Genomic DNA, 17,813 nt, shown 5'->3' with positions numbered 1-17,813 from the left:
AAAAAAACATGAGCTGTGATGGAAACAGGAAGTTTCGGTACAATTTTATAAATGGCAACAGATAATTTGTTTGTTTGACATGGTTGGATCTTTTTGTGTTAGTAAAATAAATTATGCGAGAAATGGCTGTGGAAATGCTTTTATGCGCAAATATTGATATAATAACCATATCAAAGTAAACTTGGAGTCGCGATGACATGGTGTGTGGTCCTCCCACTACGACTTAAATGCGATGGAAACACATTAGACATATTTTTATTCATTACATCTAAACTTAAGTGAAGAGTACATTTTGGTGGAAATTTTGGTGGAAACGCCACTGATGGGAAAATTTTCATATTTTCTTTATGCAGATTTTTGAATATTCACATGAAAATCTGTCACCAATTAGATGGAAACCTATCTACTGTGTCAATTATGCAATCAATTTATTTCTGAAGTCAATATGACTTATTATACTCATCAATATTTGACCTTATCGACATTCACTGTCTAAATGCCTAATCAGCTCGCGTTAATGCAAAAGGACTATGAAAAATGGCACTTGTCGACAGACATCAAAAGCTATCATAATGGGCCTCCAGAATTGGCCCATCAACTGGTGTGTTACTGATTTCCATGGGCATAACCTACAGAAATGGGCCTCACGACCCTATGGCGGAACCAGGGTCGTGTTCATTAGGGCACACGATAGAAAACAACAATGAGCGTTTCTAATTGGACAGGTCCAGGTAGTTCTTCAATTTGGTGACTAATGATCACTGCCCTGTATCATACCTAACAGCAGGTTATAGCATTAGCCAAATCAATCCCTCTGGTTGCCTAAACTGAAAAGTACGGTGGATCAGTGGTTGCCTAAAGAGGCTTATGCACCTGAAAGCTTTTCTAGACTAAACAAAGCAATAACCTTGATTACAGCGAGAAACCGCATGCACCACGGCTAAGGGTGCAGATTGTGACTAACCATAATAGGATATGCTGTAAAAGTGAGCCATCGTATTAGTCAACATGACCTCTATTGCCTCTATACTCAAGTTTGAATTGGATGATGATGTCAAGGACAGAGGATTGCATCTTGAAGAAGCAACAGCACCTTCTGATGAATAAGTTATGTCCTCCTCGTGAATATGCTGTGTTTTCTTCAGCGAAGTTGAATCAATTTTAGTACTTGATTTTTTTTTATAGAAAATGCTGTGGGTTTTCAGTGATGTTCTTGGTTTACAAGTTATCAATTTGTTGTCTGTATTGAGGTTTTGAGTGTTTGAGTGGATGTAAAAAGTCAATGAAGAAACACTCTCATTGCTACCATGGTTAAAGTCTAGAAGCTTAAGACATAGCGGGCCATTTGTTAAAAAATGCAACATTAAAAAAATGATCTATGAATCTGCATCATTAATAATAATCTGTCAAATTATGCATTTCTAATATACTATTCAAACACCATGATGATTGTCATATTGTAACGATCCTCGCTAATGAGCCCACCTTACAAGTCCCCCTAAGTGAGCTAACCTTATTGGAGCAATGCGTAGCGTGTCTTTAATACAAGCGACCTGGGTTCTATAATACTTTGACAAAGGCTGATGGAGGATAGTGTAGTTGATACTTTGTATAGAGGCCTTATCTTTTTACAGGTAAGGAACAAGTCAGTAACAGGTTAAATTACAGACAAACAAAAGAGAGACAAGGACATTTTGATAAAAATGGAGGACAAGGTGAATCCATTATTAAGTAATTATTCAACATTTGTCAAATATCACTTTGTGCAATTACTTGTCCCTGGAAGGAAATATTAAGACCGGGAACTGGCCACTTCCACTTGGTCCAAGAAAGTTCTTTTAAGACACATTCCACAGAGAATCAATTATGGTTTAACCTCATCCCCAGATATTGCGAGCATTGGCCGGATGTGTCTGGGAAAGAGATTAACTATGGTGAAACAGCAAGGCCAGCGTCACAAATGAAGTGTGAGACACCAAGTACAACTGACTCGGCATGATGAAGGTAGACTCAGCAATGACATCAGTTTTGGCAGATTGTTGTTGTTTATGCCTGTAAGGCAGAAGTCATTTCATTTATGCTGCTGTTGATGTCTAGACAAAAGTTACCCCACTCTGTTTGATGATGAAATATTGCTGAGTCTATCTTTTAAGCAGTTCCCATAAAGATAAGGTGCCATACCCACCAAAAAAACAATCTTTGAGAAAGATCAATTGAGGTTGACGCATCAGCTTTTTTTATATAAATAAGAGCACTATTCATTGAGGGAGATGCCATCACCTTTCCTTTTATTAACTACAGGACACAGAGAGATCTCTGTCCCAATATTCTTAAATAGTTCTCGTTTCCCTCCAGACCACTGTTCGGAAAGGACTGGATAGGTGAAAAATAAATAACTTAGGAGTCTATCCAATCTTTTTTGCCAATCAATAAGCTATTGGAGACTATTGAGACACAGAGAGAGAGCAATGCTCCCGGGCAGCTTACCCTCTTTCTGAGGTTATAGGTGAGCAGCAGGTTGCGGGAGAAGTGGTTGGAGAAGGCCGTGTAGAACTCCAGAACTTTCTGCAGAGCTTCACGCTTGATGATGTGGAGGTCGCAGTAAGTCAAGGCCCGAACGTTGGCGCAAGCCTGGGCTAGGGTCACCTCCTTCCAGAAGACGTCCCCAAACACATCTCCCTTTCCTGTGAAGATACAAAATGGGGGATAGAACGGGGAGAGATAAATAGTGAGGTGAATGATAACAAGGGAAACCCCATCCACAATGATATGAATCTAACTGCCATGAAGCTAATCTTGCAGCCTTTCATGGTAATACAAAGTCAAAAGCCCAAGGTCATACTTCTATGCTGAAATGTTCTTCAATGCAAACTGCCTGTACAATGTGAACACACACAAAAAAAAGAACATTGTAAATGAGTGCGTTACGTAACTGGTATTTAAAAAATATCTAGTTTGAGACCAACAGGGGAAAATGATACACAGTGCATTTGCGATACCAATTGTAGAAGCCTTGTCACCTACAAGGCAAACAGACGCTGTACTGAATTGTAAACAACATATTCCAGCTCTTACTAATGAAAAGTTGCATCCCTCACTTCACTGAGCTTCTACTTTTCTGGAAACAGATCTAAAAAATATTAGCTAAGACTCCATAAGCCATGGTTATTAACACATATGCAGACTTTTTGGTTTTCACACATGAAAATGCAAATCTGTCCCTTTCCAGTGTCCAAATTGGATTGATGAAATGCATCAGACAGCTTATGGGAGCTTTTGGAGTTACAGTGCAGCTTTGTGAATAAAATAGACTGGGGGGGAAAAATATACTGAACAAAAATATAAACGCAACATGTAAAGTGTTGGTCCCATGTTTCATAAGCTGAGATAAAAGATCCCAGAAATGTTCCATACACACAAAAAGCTTATTTCTATCAAATGTTGTGCACACATTTGTTTATATACCTATTAGTGAGCATTTCTCCTTTGCCAAGATAGTCCATCCACCTGACAGGTGCAACTTGTGGTGGACAATAAAAGGCCACTATAAAATGTGCAGTTCTGTCACACAACACAATGTCACAAATGTCTCAAGTTTTGAGGGAGTGTGCAATTTGCATGCTGACTGCAGGAATGTCCACCAGAGCTGTTGCAAGATAATTGAATGTTTATTTCTCTACCATAAGCCGCCTCCAACATTGTTTGAGAATTTGTCAGTACATTCAACCAGCCACACAACTACAGGCCACGTGTAACCACGCCAGCCTAGGACCTCCACATCCAACTTCTTCGTCTGAGACCAGCCACTCGGATAGCTGATTAAACAGAGGAGTATTTCTGTCTGTAATACAGCCCTTTTGTGGGGGAAAACTCATTCTGATTGGCTGATGGTAATGGCTCACATCAACACCATTATCCCAGAAACCCTAGACCCACTCCAATTTGCATACCGCCCAAACAGATCCACAGAAGATGCAATCTCTATTGCACTCCACACTGCTCTTTCCCACCTGGACAAAAGGAACACTTATGTGAGAATGCTATTCATTGACTACAGCTCAGCGTTCAACACCATAGTACCCTCAAAGCTCATCACTAAGCTAAGTATCCTGGGACTAAACACCTCCCTCTGCAACTGGATCCTGGACTTCCTGACGGGCCACCCCCAGATGGGTAGGTAGCAACACATCTGCCACGCTGATCCTTAACACTGATGCTCCCCAGGGGTGCGTGCTCAGTCCCCTTCTGTATTCCCTGTTCACCCAGGACTGCATGGCCAGGCACGACTCCAACACCATCATTAAGTTTGCAGACGACACAACAGTGTTAGGCCTGATCACCGACAATGACGAGACAGACTATAGGGAGGAGGTCAGAGACCTGGCCGGGTGGTGCCAGAATAACAACATATCCCTCAACATAACCAAGACTAAGGAGATGATTGTGGACTACAGGAAAAGGAGGACCAAGCACACTCCCATTCTCATCGACGGGGCAGTAGTGGAGCAGGTTGAGAGCTTCAAGTTCCTTGGTGTCCACATCAACAACAAACTAGAATGGTCCAAACACACCAAGACAGTCGTGAAGAGGGCACGACAAAGCCTATTCCTCCTCAGGAAACTAAAAAGATTTGGCATTGGTCCTGAGATCCTCAAAAGATTCTACAGCTGCAACATCGAGAGCACCCTGACTGGTTGCATCACTGCCTGGTACGGCAATTGCTTGGCCTCTGACCGCAAGGCACTACAGAGGGTAGTGCGTACGGCCCAGTACATCACTGGGGCTAAGCTGCCTGCCATCCAGGACCTCTACACCAGGTGGTGTCAGAGGAAGGCCCTAAAAATTGTCAAAGACCCCAGCCACCCCAGTCATAGACTATTCTCTCTACTACCGCATGGCAAGCGGTACCGGAGTGCCAAGTCTAGGACAAAAAGGCTTCTCAACAGTTTTTACCCCCAAGCCATAAGACTCCGGAACAGGTAATGAAATGGCTACCCGGACTATTTGCATTGTGTGCACCCCAAACCCTCTTTTTTACACTGCTGGTACTCTCTGTTTATCATATATGCATAGTCACTTTAACTATACATTCATGTACATACTACCTCAATTGGGCCGACCAACCAGTGCTCCCGCACATTGGCTAACCGGGCTATCTGCATTGTGTCCCACCCACCACCTGCCAACCCCCTCTTTTACGCTACTGCTACTCTCTGTTCATCATATATGCATAGTCACTTTAACCATATCTACATGTACATACTACCTCAATCAGCCTGACTAACCGGTGTCTGTATGTAGCCTCGCTACTTTTATAGCCTCGCTACTGTATATAGCCTGTCTTTTTACTGTTGTTTTATTTTTTTACCTACCTATTGTTCACCTAATACCTTTTTTGAACTATTGGTTAGAGCCTGTAAGTAAGAATTTCACTGTAAGGTCTACACCTGTTGTATTCGGCGCACGTGACAAACTTTGATTTGATCTACCCGCTCCAAAGTGAGTGGGCCTATGCCCTCTCAGGCCTACCCATTGTTGTGCCCCTGCCCAGTCATGTGCAAACCATACATTAGGGCCTTATGCATTTATTTAAATTGACTGATTTCCTTATATTAACTAACAGTAAAAATCATTTAAATTGTTGCATGTTGTGTTTATATTTTTGTTCAGTATAGATGGGGGAGTACTTTTTATTTTAAAAACATGACATTTATGATTGAAGTTTACTGTTTCGGACCAACCGGTCACTCACTCACCACAAACTGTATACAGCTTTCAACGATGTTTGAACATTAAGGATTATTTGCATGTGGAAATGTGGCATAATGCCTGCAAGTTGTATGTATTTTGGTGCTTCTACACCTCCATTGCTTGCTGTTTGGGTTTTTAGGCTGGGTTGCTGTACAGCACTTTGAGATATCAGCTGATGTAAGAAGGGCTATTTAAATAAATTTGATTTGATGTAGATTTCCACCTAAATAAATAATTACTTTTGGGTAAGTCCTTCATGAGATGGCCAAAAACAATAAGTATTAATGCTCCAAGAAAGATAAAAAATCTCACCTTTTCTAGTAAAAATGTATTGCTGAGGTGTACTCACTTTTGAAGAAACAAGCTCAATTACATGAAAATATGGAATATTATATGATTTAGTTCCTATTCAACAAACTTAATGAATAGGGCTTGAAATCACTTACATGCTTTCTTAATATAGTAACAACCAATTTAGAAAAACGACTACCGGTACTAAGAGTTCACCTTATAACTGTTAAATGGATATGATCATATTTAGTGACACCATTTGGAACCATTTCATAGAACTGGCGACAGAAAATGTTCTGCCCTGTGTCCTCTGAGAGACGCAGAGACGCCACTCACACACCAGCCGACTCGTTACAACTTCAGCTTTAATATGTAGTCTGTCTGTGATGAACACAAAGTGGGTATGTTTCACATCTACAAGTAATGTTTGTTTTTCATTAAACACGAAATAAAACCATTTGTGTTTGTCGAAGAGCAATTGGAATACTTTCTTTCAGCACGGAAGCTTCTTAGCTCTCCAGTGGTATATGGAATGTCAGAGTGCGACGGCACGGTACTTATACTCCCGCCACCGCAAGAAGCAGGCCTTTAGCCGAGTGTATGGTGTCTACAGGTAGATTTATAAGTGAAAATGGCGGTCGGAAGCAGTACCAGAACCACGCTACTCCCAACTTTAGGGGAGTTTACATCCAAGAGTTAACGCGTCAATCAGCTGTAGAAACAATAACAAAGTGACCTCCCCTCCAGTTTCGTTAAAAATCTGAGAGATGGGGCTGGAGAAATGTTACCACTCAAATTCATAGACAAGCTATGGATGCAAGGACTGACCATCCATGATGTAACATGTATAGTTTTAACCATGGTTAGAGGCTATATAGTGTTTGTTTGGATTAACTTTGTTTACAAACATTGAACTTAAACAAGCTTATATTTTGGGTGTGACAGTTGAACTAAGCTCATGAGGCATTTATAAGTTATATTCTTCAAGAATAAATGGGTACATATAATTGAATTATAAGTCCAAAACTGAATGTAGCAACTTCTGATTGTTCCATTAAAGGGACATTTCACTCATAAATTAAAGTTGTCAGACGTTTTCAGGCCTTGAAAGTAATGTCAAGATGAAATAACCCACAATATTGGTTAATGGAAAAGATAAGCACTGTCTCATTTCCTGGTTTCATTCGGTGCTTGACTTTTCCATTCATTTGGGGTGGAGGAATACAGCTGGATGTACACACCCGACGTTGTCACGTGGTTTCATCTTGACATTAGATTACTTTAGAGGTCTGAAAACATTTCACAAACTTTGATTTGAAAATGAAATTCATGTTCCTTTTAGATTAATTAACAGACAAACAGTTTGAAATTATATCAACATGGCTTGCTTTTTGGGAGAATTTCTATCCTTGGATGATATTTGAGGGGATATGTAGAAAAATGAGTATGACAAGTCAAATTTAATCGACTCAAGCCATATCTGGCACAAATTGCTTTAATGACAGGTCACTCATCTTTCGCCAATCCGCTCCTCAGACTCTCCATCTCTCGTAGTGGGAAGAGGACTAGTGTTAATATTCAGTGTCAATAAGACTGTTAATCTCCTCTTCCCATTGGGTTAGTATATCTACTTTTCAATTCACATTACATCCTTGCCTTACCTTTCGTTGTGGCTGGCAATGCAACATTCTTGGTCGACAGCTCAAATATACCGTAAATATCACAGTAGCACTTGCCAGTAAGCACAAACTATTTAACAATCAGAGCAACAATCTGAGCAACTTTTCTTCTAAAACAAACTACAATGTTGAATAATGCTACAATCCACAAGCATGTGCGGATAAATGATTTATTTTCTCATCCGTACACATTAAATTAGCTGACAATACACAGCGAACTCCTAACTAACGTTAACATGTTTCATGATCAAGTAACGTTAGCATATAAATAATGAAAGTTTACCCCTCCCATACGAATATACAAATAAAGTAACGTTATCATACAGTGTCATTCATATTATAATATAGGCTACACAGCTAGATAACATTAGCTAAGTAAACAAAATAATTTCTTCACTCTTACAAACGTGCTGGCAATAGCGGAACGCTGACGTTTAGCTGAACCATAGCTAGATTGGAGCTCTTAGGCTTACACTAGCTACCATATTAAAAATACCTTAGAACAAACCAGGCTTAATTTGATCAATATTATGGAAGTCATTATATTAGGTGTTTGGCCGAAGCCGAAAAAACGTGAACTTGATCAATCCCCGTTGAGGGATGATCAGATTTTTTTGTATATGACCGTAAAACATTTTTATGATGACTATAACATTTGTTGGCACCTTCAATTCTTGCATATTTTCTCAAATGAAGTATATTTCACCATTCTGTCTGCTCAGGCAAATTTGCCGAAATGCTAAACATGGAACCAAATCAGAACTCCCGTACATACCCCTTGTGATGACAGCAGCCAATGGCCTGCATCTATCTACGATGTAAACACAGCCTCTGGTGAAAACACGAGCTGCTGTCTGACGAAGAGGAACATAGCTCCCAAATACTGAAATAAGATAAATATCTATTTAAGTGCACTTGAAATATGCAAAATGCAATATGAGTTGTCTTGATCGTATGAAGAGGTAACTCCGTTGACCATTTAGCCAATTTATTGAAAGCTAGCCAGTGTTACAGTTTGACTAGCCTAGCCAGCTACTGTAAATTCCAATTTGTGTTTCATTAGCTATCTCTCTGTCAGTGAATTCAATTTTTCAATCAAGGTTTGGCCTGATTATATGTCTAATTTCATATAACTAGCTGCATGCTCAAAGAAACATTTACTGTGCGTAGAAACCCAAATAAAAGCATGCAGATAGAAAGATGTGTGTGTGTCATGTATGCTAGAATGGAGATTTTAAAAAAGGACAGCCGCATATGCATATTAACCAAATACATATAGCATAGCCTACACATATAGCATACCTTGCAATACAATCTTCTCTAAAAACAGTTGTACAATGTGCTCTGCAATAATATTCCTTAAACCAGACGAGTTCTTAAATAGCTGATGCCCAATACCATGGTGGGCATGCATAATGTTGGATGCATTGGAATAATATAAGGTATGAACAATGATTTTTTTTAATGTTTTTTATTTAACATTTATTTAACTAGGCAAGTCAGTTAAGAACAAATTCTGATTTACAATGAAGGCCTACCTGATAAAGAGCCTGTAGGCTTATAGGAAATGAATGTTTGTTTCAAATACTAAAATGTCATGTGAACGTCAGTATATTTAGGTGGTTTAAATTATTAACTTTTCTACTAACCTTCTAAAAGTTGACCATGCCAAAATCTTCCCAATCCATCCATTATTCTACTAACTATGAGTGTGAGACATGTTTTCCATTATCTAAGTTTCATGCATATACTGTACATATGAACAAAGACCACCATTACAAATAGTGTTTCACCATTTATTGAGTACGGAGACAAATAGCAAATGTGTCTCAGGCAGTATTTGAAGTATCTAAATATAGTGTAACCTACCAATCAAGTGCCGTGGAGGTAACAGTCTTACAATGTTGCAGTCCAAACATTAAAGCTTTACCATCTATGCCAAAAGTCTGGACCTCTGATGGAGACCATAGAACTGTCATCATGGCATGCTTCAGTATTCCCCCTTCTCTCTAGGAGCATTTGTTCGCCCAGGCCCCATAGGCGTATCGAAAGGATCCCACCATGGTCACCAATGTACAGTTGAAGTCGAAAGTTTACATACACCTTAGCCAAAAACATTTAATCTCAGTTTTTCACAATTCCTAACATTTAATCCTATTAAAAATTCCCTGTCTTAGGTCAGTTAGGATCACCACTTTATTTTAACAATGTCAAATGTCAGAATAATAGTAGAGCGAATTATTTATTTCAGATTTTATTTATTTCATCACAATCCCAGTGGGTCAGAAGTTTACATACACTCAATTAGTATTTGGTAGCATTGCGTTTAACTTGGGTCAAACGTTTCAGGTAGCCTTCCACAAGCTTCCCACAATAAGTTGGGTGAATTTTGGCCCATTCCTCCTGACAGAGCTGGTGTAACTGAGTCAGATTTGTAGGCCTCCTTGCTCGCACACGCTTTTTCAGTTCTGCCAACACAATTTCTATAGGATTGAGGTCAGGGCTTTGTGATGGCCTCTCCAATACCTTGACTTTGTTGTCCTTAAGCCATTTTGCCACAACTTTGGAAATATGCTTGGGGTCATTGTCCATTTGGAAGACCCATTTGCAACCAAGCTTTAACTTCCTGACCGATGTCTTGAGATGTTGCTTCAATATATCCACATAATTTTCTTTCCTCATGATGCCATCTATTTTGTGAAGTGCACCAGTCCCTCCTGCAGCAAAGCACCCCCACAACATGATGCAGCCACCCCCGTGCTTCACGGTTGGGATGGTGTTCTTCGGCTTGCAAGCATCCCCTTTTTCCTCCATAACGTAACGATAACATAACGATGGTCATTATGGCCAAACAGTTCTATTTTTGTTTTATTAGACCAGAGGACATTTGTCCCAAAAGTACGATATTTGTCCCCATGTGCAGTTGCAAACCGTAGTCTGGCTTTTTATGGCGGTTTTGGAGCAGTGGCTTCTTCCTTGCTGAGCGGCCTTTCAGGTTATGTTGATATAGGACTCATTTTACTGTGGATATAGATACTTTGTACCTGTTTCCTCCAGCATCTTCACAAGGTCCTTTTCTGTTGTTCTGGGATTGATTTTCACTTTTCGCACCAATGTACGTTCATCTCTAGGAGACAGAACGCGTCTCCTTCCTGAGCGGTATCACGGCTGCGTGGTCCCATGGTGTTTATACTTGCGTACCATTCTTTGTACAGACGAACATGGTACCTTCAGGCGTTTGGAAATTGCTCCCAAGGATAAACCAGACTTGTGGAGGTCTACAATTAGTTTTTCTGAGGTCTTGGCTGATTTCTTTTGATTTTCCCATGATGTCAAGCAAAGAGGCACTGAGTTTGAAGGTAGGCCTTGAAATACATCCACAGGTACACCTCCAATTGACTGAAATGATGTCAATTAGCCTATCAGAAGGTTCTAATGCACAAAGTAGATGTCCTAACCGACTTGCCAAAACTATAGTTTGTTAACAAGAAATTTGTGGAGTGGCTGAAAAACAAGTTTTAATGACACCAACCTAAATGTATGTAAACTTCCGACTTCAACTGTAGCTGACGGATGTAGAGAGAGACAAGTGCCTTAGCAGAATGCACTCTAAAGCTTGTGTGGTCCAGAGACGAGAAATCTACCATCTATGGGGAAAGCCTGGGCTCCTGACTGGGGAAATAGAATTCTCCCCACTGCATGTTACAATACTAATCTATTTGTCACCTGTTAAACTGAATCTAAACTGAGATTCGCGAGCAGTCGCACCACGCTTCGCTCCACAGGTAATATTCCACTTCGCTACATTACAACGGCTTGATTTGTTTGATCTGAGCAATTCTTCTTAGCTAGCTACATAGCCGTCTTTGTATCAAAGATAATTGTATAGTTTAGAGTAACTGAGTAATTATCGAGGCTAGCTATCTTCGTCCTCCTAACGTAGTCAACACTGCTAGCTGCTAGCTAGCTAGCTAGCTAGTCATCACTGTTAGCTAGCCAACTTCTACCGACTAACAGCACCGCAGAAACTATTACATTACAACGCAACGACTTGATTAGTGTGGTGTTAGTGTTAGTTAGCCAGCTACATAGTTGTCTGTGCTGTCTCTGTATCTAAGATAATTGTGTAGCTTGAGTTTGAGTATTATCGAGGTGTGCTAGCCAGCCGCGACGCGGCGCCAGACTTACTCAACACACCTAGTCATCATTAACCCACTGCCAGATAGCCATCCGTTACCGACTAGCAGCGCTGTAGTTACTAATACTTCACAACGGAACGATTTGACTAGTGCAGTGTTACCTAGCGAGCTACCTAGTTGTCTTTGTCATAGCTTGATAATTGTTAATTGATAATTGTTAGCTAGCCAGCCATCGAGGTTAGCTAGCCAGCTATTTCCGTCCCCCGCGACGCCATTTTCCCCTAACCTAGCCAACTATTACCGACGAGCAGCATTGTTGAAACTAAATACACTACAAGGAACGTCTTGATTAGTGTTATGTTAGCTAGCTAGCTACAAAGTTGCTTTGTATCATGACAAGGTGTAGTACTGAAACTACCGAGGTTACCTAGCCAGCTACACGTTCAAAGTCAACAACGCAGCCACTGCTAGCTAGCCTACTCCACCAGCCAGCAGTACTGTATCATTTTAGTCAATAACATTTTTGCAACGTAAGCTTAACTTCCTGAACATTCGAGACGTGTAGTCCACTTGTCACTCCAATCTCATTTGCATTAGCGTAGCCTCTTCTGTAGCTTGTCTACTATGTGTCCGCCTATCCCTGTTCTCTCTCCTCTGCACAGGCCATACAAACGCTCCACACCGCGTGGCCGCTGCCGCTCTAACCTGGTGGTCCCAGCGCGCACGACCCACGTGGAGTTCCAGGTCTCCGGCAGCCTCTGGAACTGCCGGTCTGCGGCCAACAAGGCTGAGTTCATCTCAGCCTATGCTACCCTCCAGTCCCTAGACTTCCTGGCGCTGACGGAAACATGGATCACCACAGATAACACTGCTACTCCTACTGCTCTCTCCTCGTCTGACTACGTGTTCTCGCATACCCCTAGAGCATCGAGCCAGCGGGGTGGTGGCACTGGAATCCTCATCTCTCCCAAGTGGACATTCTCTCTTTCTCCCCTGACCCATCTGTCTATCTCCTCATTTGAATTCCATGCTGTCACAGTTACCAGCCCTTTCAAGCTTAACATCCTTATCATTTATCGCCCTCCAGGTTCCCTTGGAGAGTTCATCAATGAGCTTGACGCCTTGATAAGTTCCTTTCCTGAGGATGGCTCACCTCTCACAGTTCTGGGTGACTTTAACCTCCCCACGTCTACCTTCGACTCATTCCTCTCTGCCTCCTTCTTTCCACTCCTCTCCTCTTTCGACCTCACCCTCTCACCTTCCCCCCCTACTCACAAGGCAGGCAATACGCTTGACCTCATCTTTACTAGATGCTGTTCTTCCACTAATCTCATTGCAACTCCCCTCCAAGTCTCCGACCACTACCTTGTATCCTTTTCCCTCTCGCTCTCATCCAACACTTCTCACTCTCCCCCTACTCGGATGGTATTGCGCCGTCCCAACCTTCGCTCTCTCTCTCCCGCTACTCTCTCCTCTTCCATCCTATCATCTCTTCCCTCTGCTCAAACCTTCTCCAACCTATCTCCTGATTCTGCCTCCTCAACCCTCCTCTCCTCCCTCTCTGCATCCTTTGATTTCCTCTGTCCCCTATCCTCCAGGCCGGCTCGGTCCTCCCCTCCTGCTTCGTGGCTCGACGACTCACTGCGAGCTCACAGAACAGGGCTCCGGGCAGCCGAGCGGAAATGGAGGAAAACTCGCCTCCCCTGCGGACCTGGCATCCTTTCACTCCCTCCTCTCTACATTTTCCTCTTCTGTCTCTGCTGCTAAAGCCACTTTCTACCACTCTAAACTCCAAGCATCTGCCTCTAACCCTAGGAAGCTCTTTGCTACCTTCTCCTCCATCCTTAATCCTCCTCCCCTCCCCCCCTCCTCCCTCTCTGCGGATGACTTCGTCAACCATTTTGAAAAGAAGGTTGACGACATCCGATCCTCGTTTGCTAAGTCAAACGACACTGCTGGTCCTGCTCACACTGCCCTACCCTGTGCTTTGACCTCTTTCTCCCCTCTCTCTCCAGATGAACTCTCGCGTCTTGTGACGGCCGGCCGCCCAACAACCTGCCCACTTGACCCTATCCCCTCCTCTCTTCTCCAGACCATTTCCGGAGACCTTCTCCCCTACCTCACCTCGCTCATCAACGCATCCTTGACCGCTGGCTACGTCCCTTCCGTCTTCAAGAGAGCGAGAGTTGCACCCCTTCTGAAAAAACCTACACTCGATCCCTCCGATGTCAACAACTACAGGCCAGTATCCCTTCTTTCCTTTCTCTCCAAAACTCTTGAACGCGCCGTGCTTGGCCAGCTCTCTTGCTATCTCTCTCAGAATGACCTTCTTGATCCTAATCAGTCAGGTTTCAAGACTGGGCATTCAACTGAGACTGCTCTTCTCTGTGTCACGGAGGCTCTCCGCACTGCTAAAGCTAACTCTCTCTCCTCTGCTCTCATCCTTCTAGACCTATCTGCTGCCTTTGATACCGTGAACCATCAGATCCTCCTCTCCACCCTCTCCGAGCTGGGCATCTCCGGCACCGCGCACGCTTGGATTGCATCCTACCTGACAGGTCGCTCCTACCAGGTGGCGTGGCGAGAATCTGTCTCCGCACCACGTGCTCTCACCACTGGTGTCCCCCAGGGCTCTGTTCTTGGCCCACTCCTATTCTCGCTATACACCAAGTCACTTGGCTCTGTCATATCCTCACATGGTCTCTCATATCATTGCTATGCAGACGACACACAATTAATCTTCTCCTTTCCCCCTTCTGACAACCAGGTGGCGAATCGCATCTCTGCATGTCTGGCAGACATATCAGTGTGGATGACGGATCACCACCTCAAGCTGAACCTCGGCAAGACGGAGCTGCTCTTCCTCCCGGGGAAGGACTGCCCGTTCCATGATCTCGCCATCACGGTTGACAACTCCCTTGTGTCCTCCTCCCAGAGTGCTAAGAGCCTTGGCGTGACCCTGGACAACACCCTGTCGTTCTCCACCAACATCAAGGCGGTGACCCGATCCTGTAGGTTCATGCTCTACAACATTCGCAGAGTACGACCCTGCCTCACACAGGAAGCGGCGCAGGTCCTAATCCAGGCACTTGTCATCTCCCGTCTGGATTACTGCAACTCGCTGTTGGCTGGGCTCCCTGCCTGTGCCATTAAACCCCTACAACTCATCCAGAACGCCGCAGCCCGTCTGGTGTTCAACCTTCCCAAGTTCTCTCACGTCACCCCGCTCCTCCGCTCTCTCCACTGGCTTCCAGTCGAAGCTCGCATCCGCTACAAGACCATGGTGCTTGCCTACGGAGCTGTGAGGGGAACGGCACCTCCGTACCTTCAGGCTCTGATCAGGCCCTACACCCAAACAAGGGCACTCCGTTCATCCACCTCTGGCCTGCTCGCCTCCCTACCTCTGAGGAAGCACAGTTCCCGCTCAGCCCAGTCAATACTGTTCGCTGCTCTGGCACCCCAATGGTGGAACAAGCTCCCTCACGACGCCAGGACAGCGGAGTCAATCACCACCTTCCGGAGACACCTGAAACCCCACCTCTTCAAGGAATACCTGGGATAGGATAAAGTAATCCTTCTAACCCCCCCCTTAAAAGATTTAGATGCACTATTGTAAAGTGGTTGTTCCACTGGATATTATAGGTGAATGCACCAATTTGTAAGTCGCTCTGGATAAGAGCGTCTGCTAAATGACTAAAATGTAAAAATGTAAAATGTTCTAACAAGCACGTGTATCTGTAGTTGGTGTTCTTTAACTCTGAAATGCACTACACTGTGTAAGACAAAACCCACAAAGTAAAGACAACAGGCAAATGCATATGCGGTCTCAATGTCTAAATAGTGACAGCAAGGCTAGTTCAAACTGCAGTAGGATAGTTCTCCTCACAGGTGAGTGAATCAGCCCATGCTTGGTGAATGGCACGTGGTTGATCTCTTAGAGCAGGAAACAGGATAGCTGAGTAAATCATGTGAGACAAAAGTGAGAGACAAGAATGAATAAAACAAATCACAGCAAAGGAATGTAGTTTGTGAGCTAGAAAATAAACATCTTGACAGTCTGAGGCAGGGTGCTCTGCATTCATCCTCCAACTATTGACAGGGATAATGTGGCATTTCTTATGAATCAATATGAATTAAATTAGTGGGTCCTGCCTTGATGACTGAATTAGATTTACACTACTAGTCCTATAGATTTTTGTAGTCTTAAATTATTACTTGAAATAAACTGATAGCTAAAATGCTCCTCATCTCAGAATGACATGCTAGCTAGTGATAAAGCTATCTGCTTCTGCTAGCTAGCAACATATCTACTTGTTGTAACTAGCTAGCTAACTAGCAAGCTAGCTACATTACTAATGTTTCTGTGTTCTAAATTGGGAGTAATTTTACAGCTTGCATTGATGGTATCGTGTTTCTATAACTAAATAGTTAGATTACAAAAAGCACTTTACCTGATAGCAGTTTGTCGGACAGCGATCTCCCTCGAGGATTCACCATCCTTGGGTCAAGATGGTTTTCCAAGATGGCGTAGCAGTTCAGACGTATTTTGTCCTCCTCTTGTCGTGTCCCGTGTATATATATATTTACATATTTTCTTCGCATATCTTTTTACATATTTTTTTTTCTTCGAAAAACTCAACCTCAAAACACTCTCCTGCAACCCACCTCACCAATTATTTAAAAAAAGTATTATTTACCTCAATTCTGAAATCCACAACAGAAGCGAGGTTAGTTCACTGGCTAACGTTGGAGTTCAGCTAGCCACGGTTAGCGGTCCTCAGCTATCCATTAGCTCGAAAAGCTATCGCCAGTTTTTGTACAGCGCGACTCAGACCAGAGCATACCGGACCTATTCTCTCTCCATATCCCCGGATTTCTACCGCTGGCTCTGGACATTTACACCTGGATCTTGCAGCTAGCTAGCTACCTGAGTGACTATTGGCAACATCGGTCCCGGAGTTAACATAAATGATTCCGGAGCTAGCCAGCTGAAGAGTTCCATCAGCCACTCCTCCACTCCTGGGCTATTCCGGAGCTAGCCAGCTGAAGAGTTCCATCAGCCTCTCCTGGGCTACAATCACCTATCCGGACCCGTTTTACTGCCGATGCGGAGCCCCATCGGGGCTTCACGACTGGACCACCGACGTTATCTGCCTGAGAGAGTTATCCAACTGGCCCCTCCGTCGCGACGTAACCTGAAAGCCCATCTGCGGCCCGCTAATCATTAGCTGTCTTATCGGCTGCTATCTGAATAGGTCTATCGGACCATTTTCTTGGGCCACTATAACTAACTATTTTGCCAATTGGACTGGTCCCCCCTTCCACACGGAACCCCACTAATCTACAGACGGAAATGCACGAGGTGGCTAAAAACAGACCTCTCTCCATATTCTACCAGCTTGCTACCTATGGCTCGGCTAGCTATCTAATTCTCACTGGACCCTTTGATCTCTCGGCTAAGCATGCCTCTCCTTAATGTCAATATGCCTTGTCCATTGCTGTTCTGGTTAGTGTTTATTGGCTTATTTCACTGTAGAGCCTCTAGCCCTGCTCATTATACCTTATCCAACCTCTCAGTTCCTCCACCCACACATGCTATGACATCTTCTGGTTTCAATTATGTTTCTAGAGACAATATCTCTCTCATCATCACTAAATGCCTAGGTTTACCTCCACTGTATTCACATCCTACCATACCTTTGTCTGTACATTATACCTTGAAGCTATTTTATCGCCCCCAGAAACCTGCTCCTTTTTCTCTCTATTCCGGACGTCACAGACAACCAATTCTTATAGCTTTTAGCCGTACCCTTATCCTCATCCTTCTCTGTTCCTCTGGTGATGTAGAGTTGAATCCAGGCCCTGCAGTGCCTAGCTCCACTCCTACTCCCCAGGCGCTCTCTTTTGATGACTTCTGTAACCGTAATAGCCTTGGTTTCATGCATGTTAACAT

At 43.2% G+C, this 17,813-nt stretch overlaps 1 protein-coding gene across 1 annotated transcript in view; it reads right to left on the bottom strand.

The window, feature by feature from the left end:
- Positions 1 to 17,813, bottom strand: part of LOC106564801 (potassium voltage-gated channel subfamily H member 1) — a 73,659-nt gene that overhangs the window by 14,438 nt on the left and 41,408 nt on the right. Inside the window, exon 11 of the mRNA XM_014131207.2 lies at positions 2,488 to 2,684. Within this exon, the coding sequence (XP_013986682.2) occupies positions 2,488 to 2,684 (197 nt within the window). The remainder of the gene's footprint in view (positions 1 to 2,487; positions 2,685 to 17,813) is intronic.

This window comes from Salmo salar, chromosome ssa12 (genome assembly GCF_905237065.1).
Source record: "Salmo salar chromosome ssa12, Ssal_v3.1, whole genome shotgun sequence".
NCBI classification, from domain to species: Eukaryota; Metazoa; Chordata; class Actinopteri; order Salmoniformes; family Salmonidae; genus Salmo; species Salmo salar.
The sequence above is the reverse complement of the archived record's forward strand: the minus strand, read 5'-3'. Positions and strand labels throughout refer to the sequence as shown.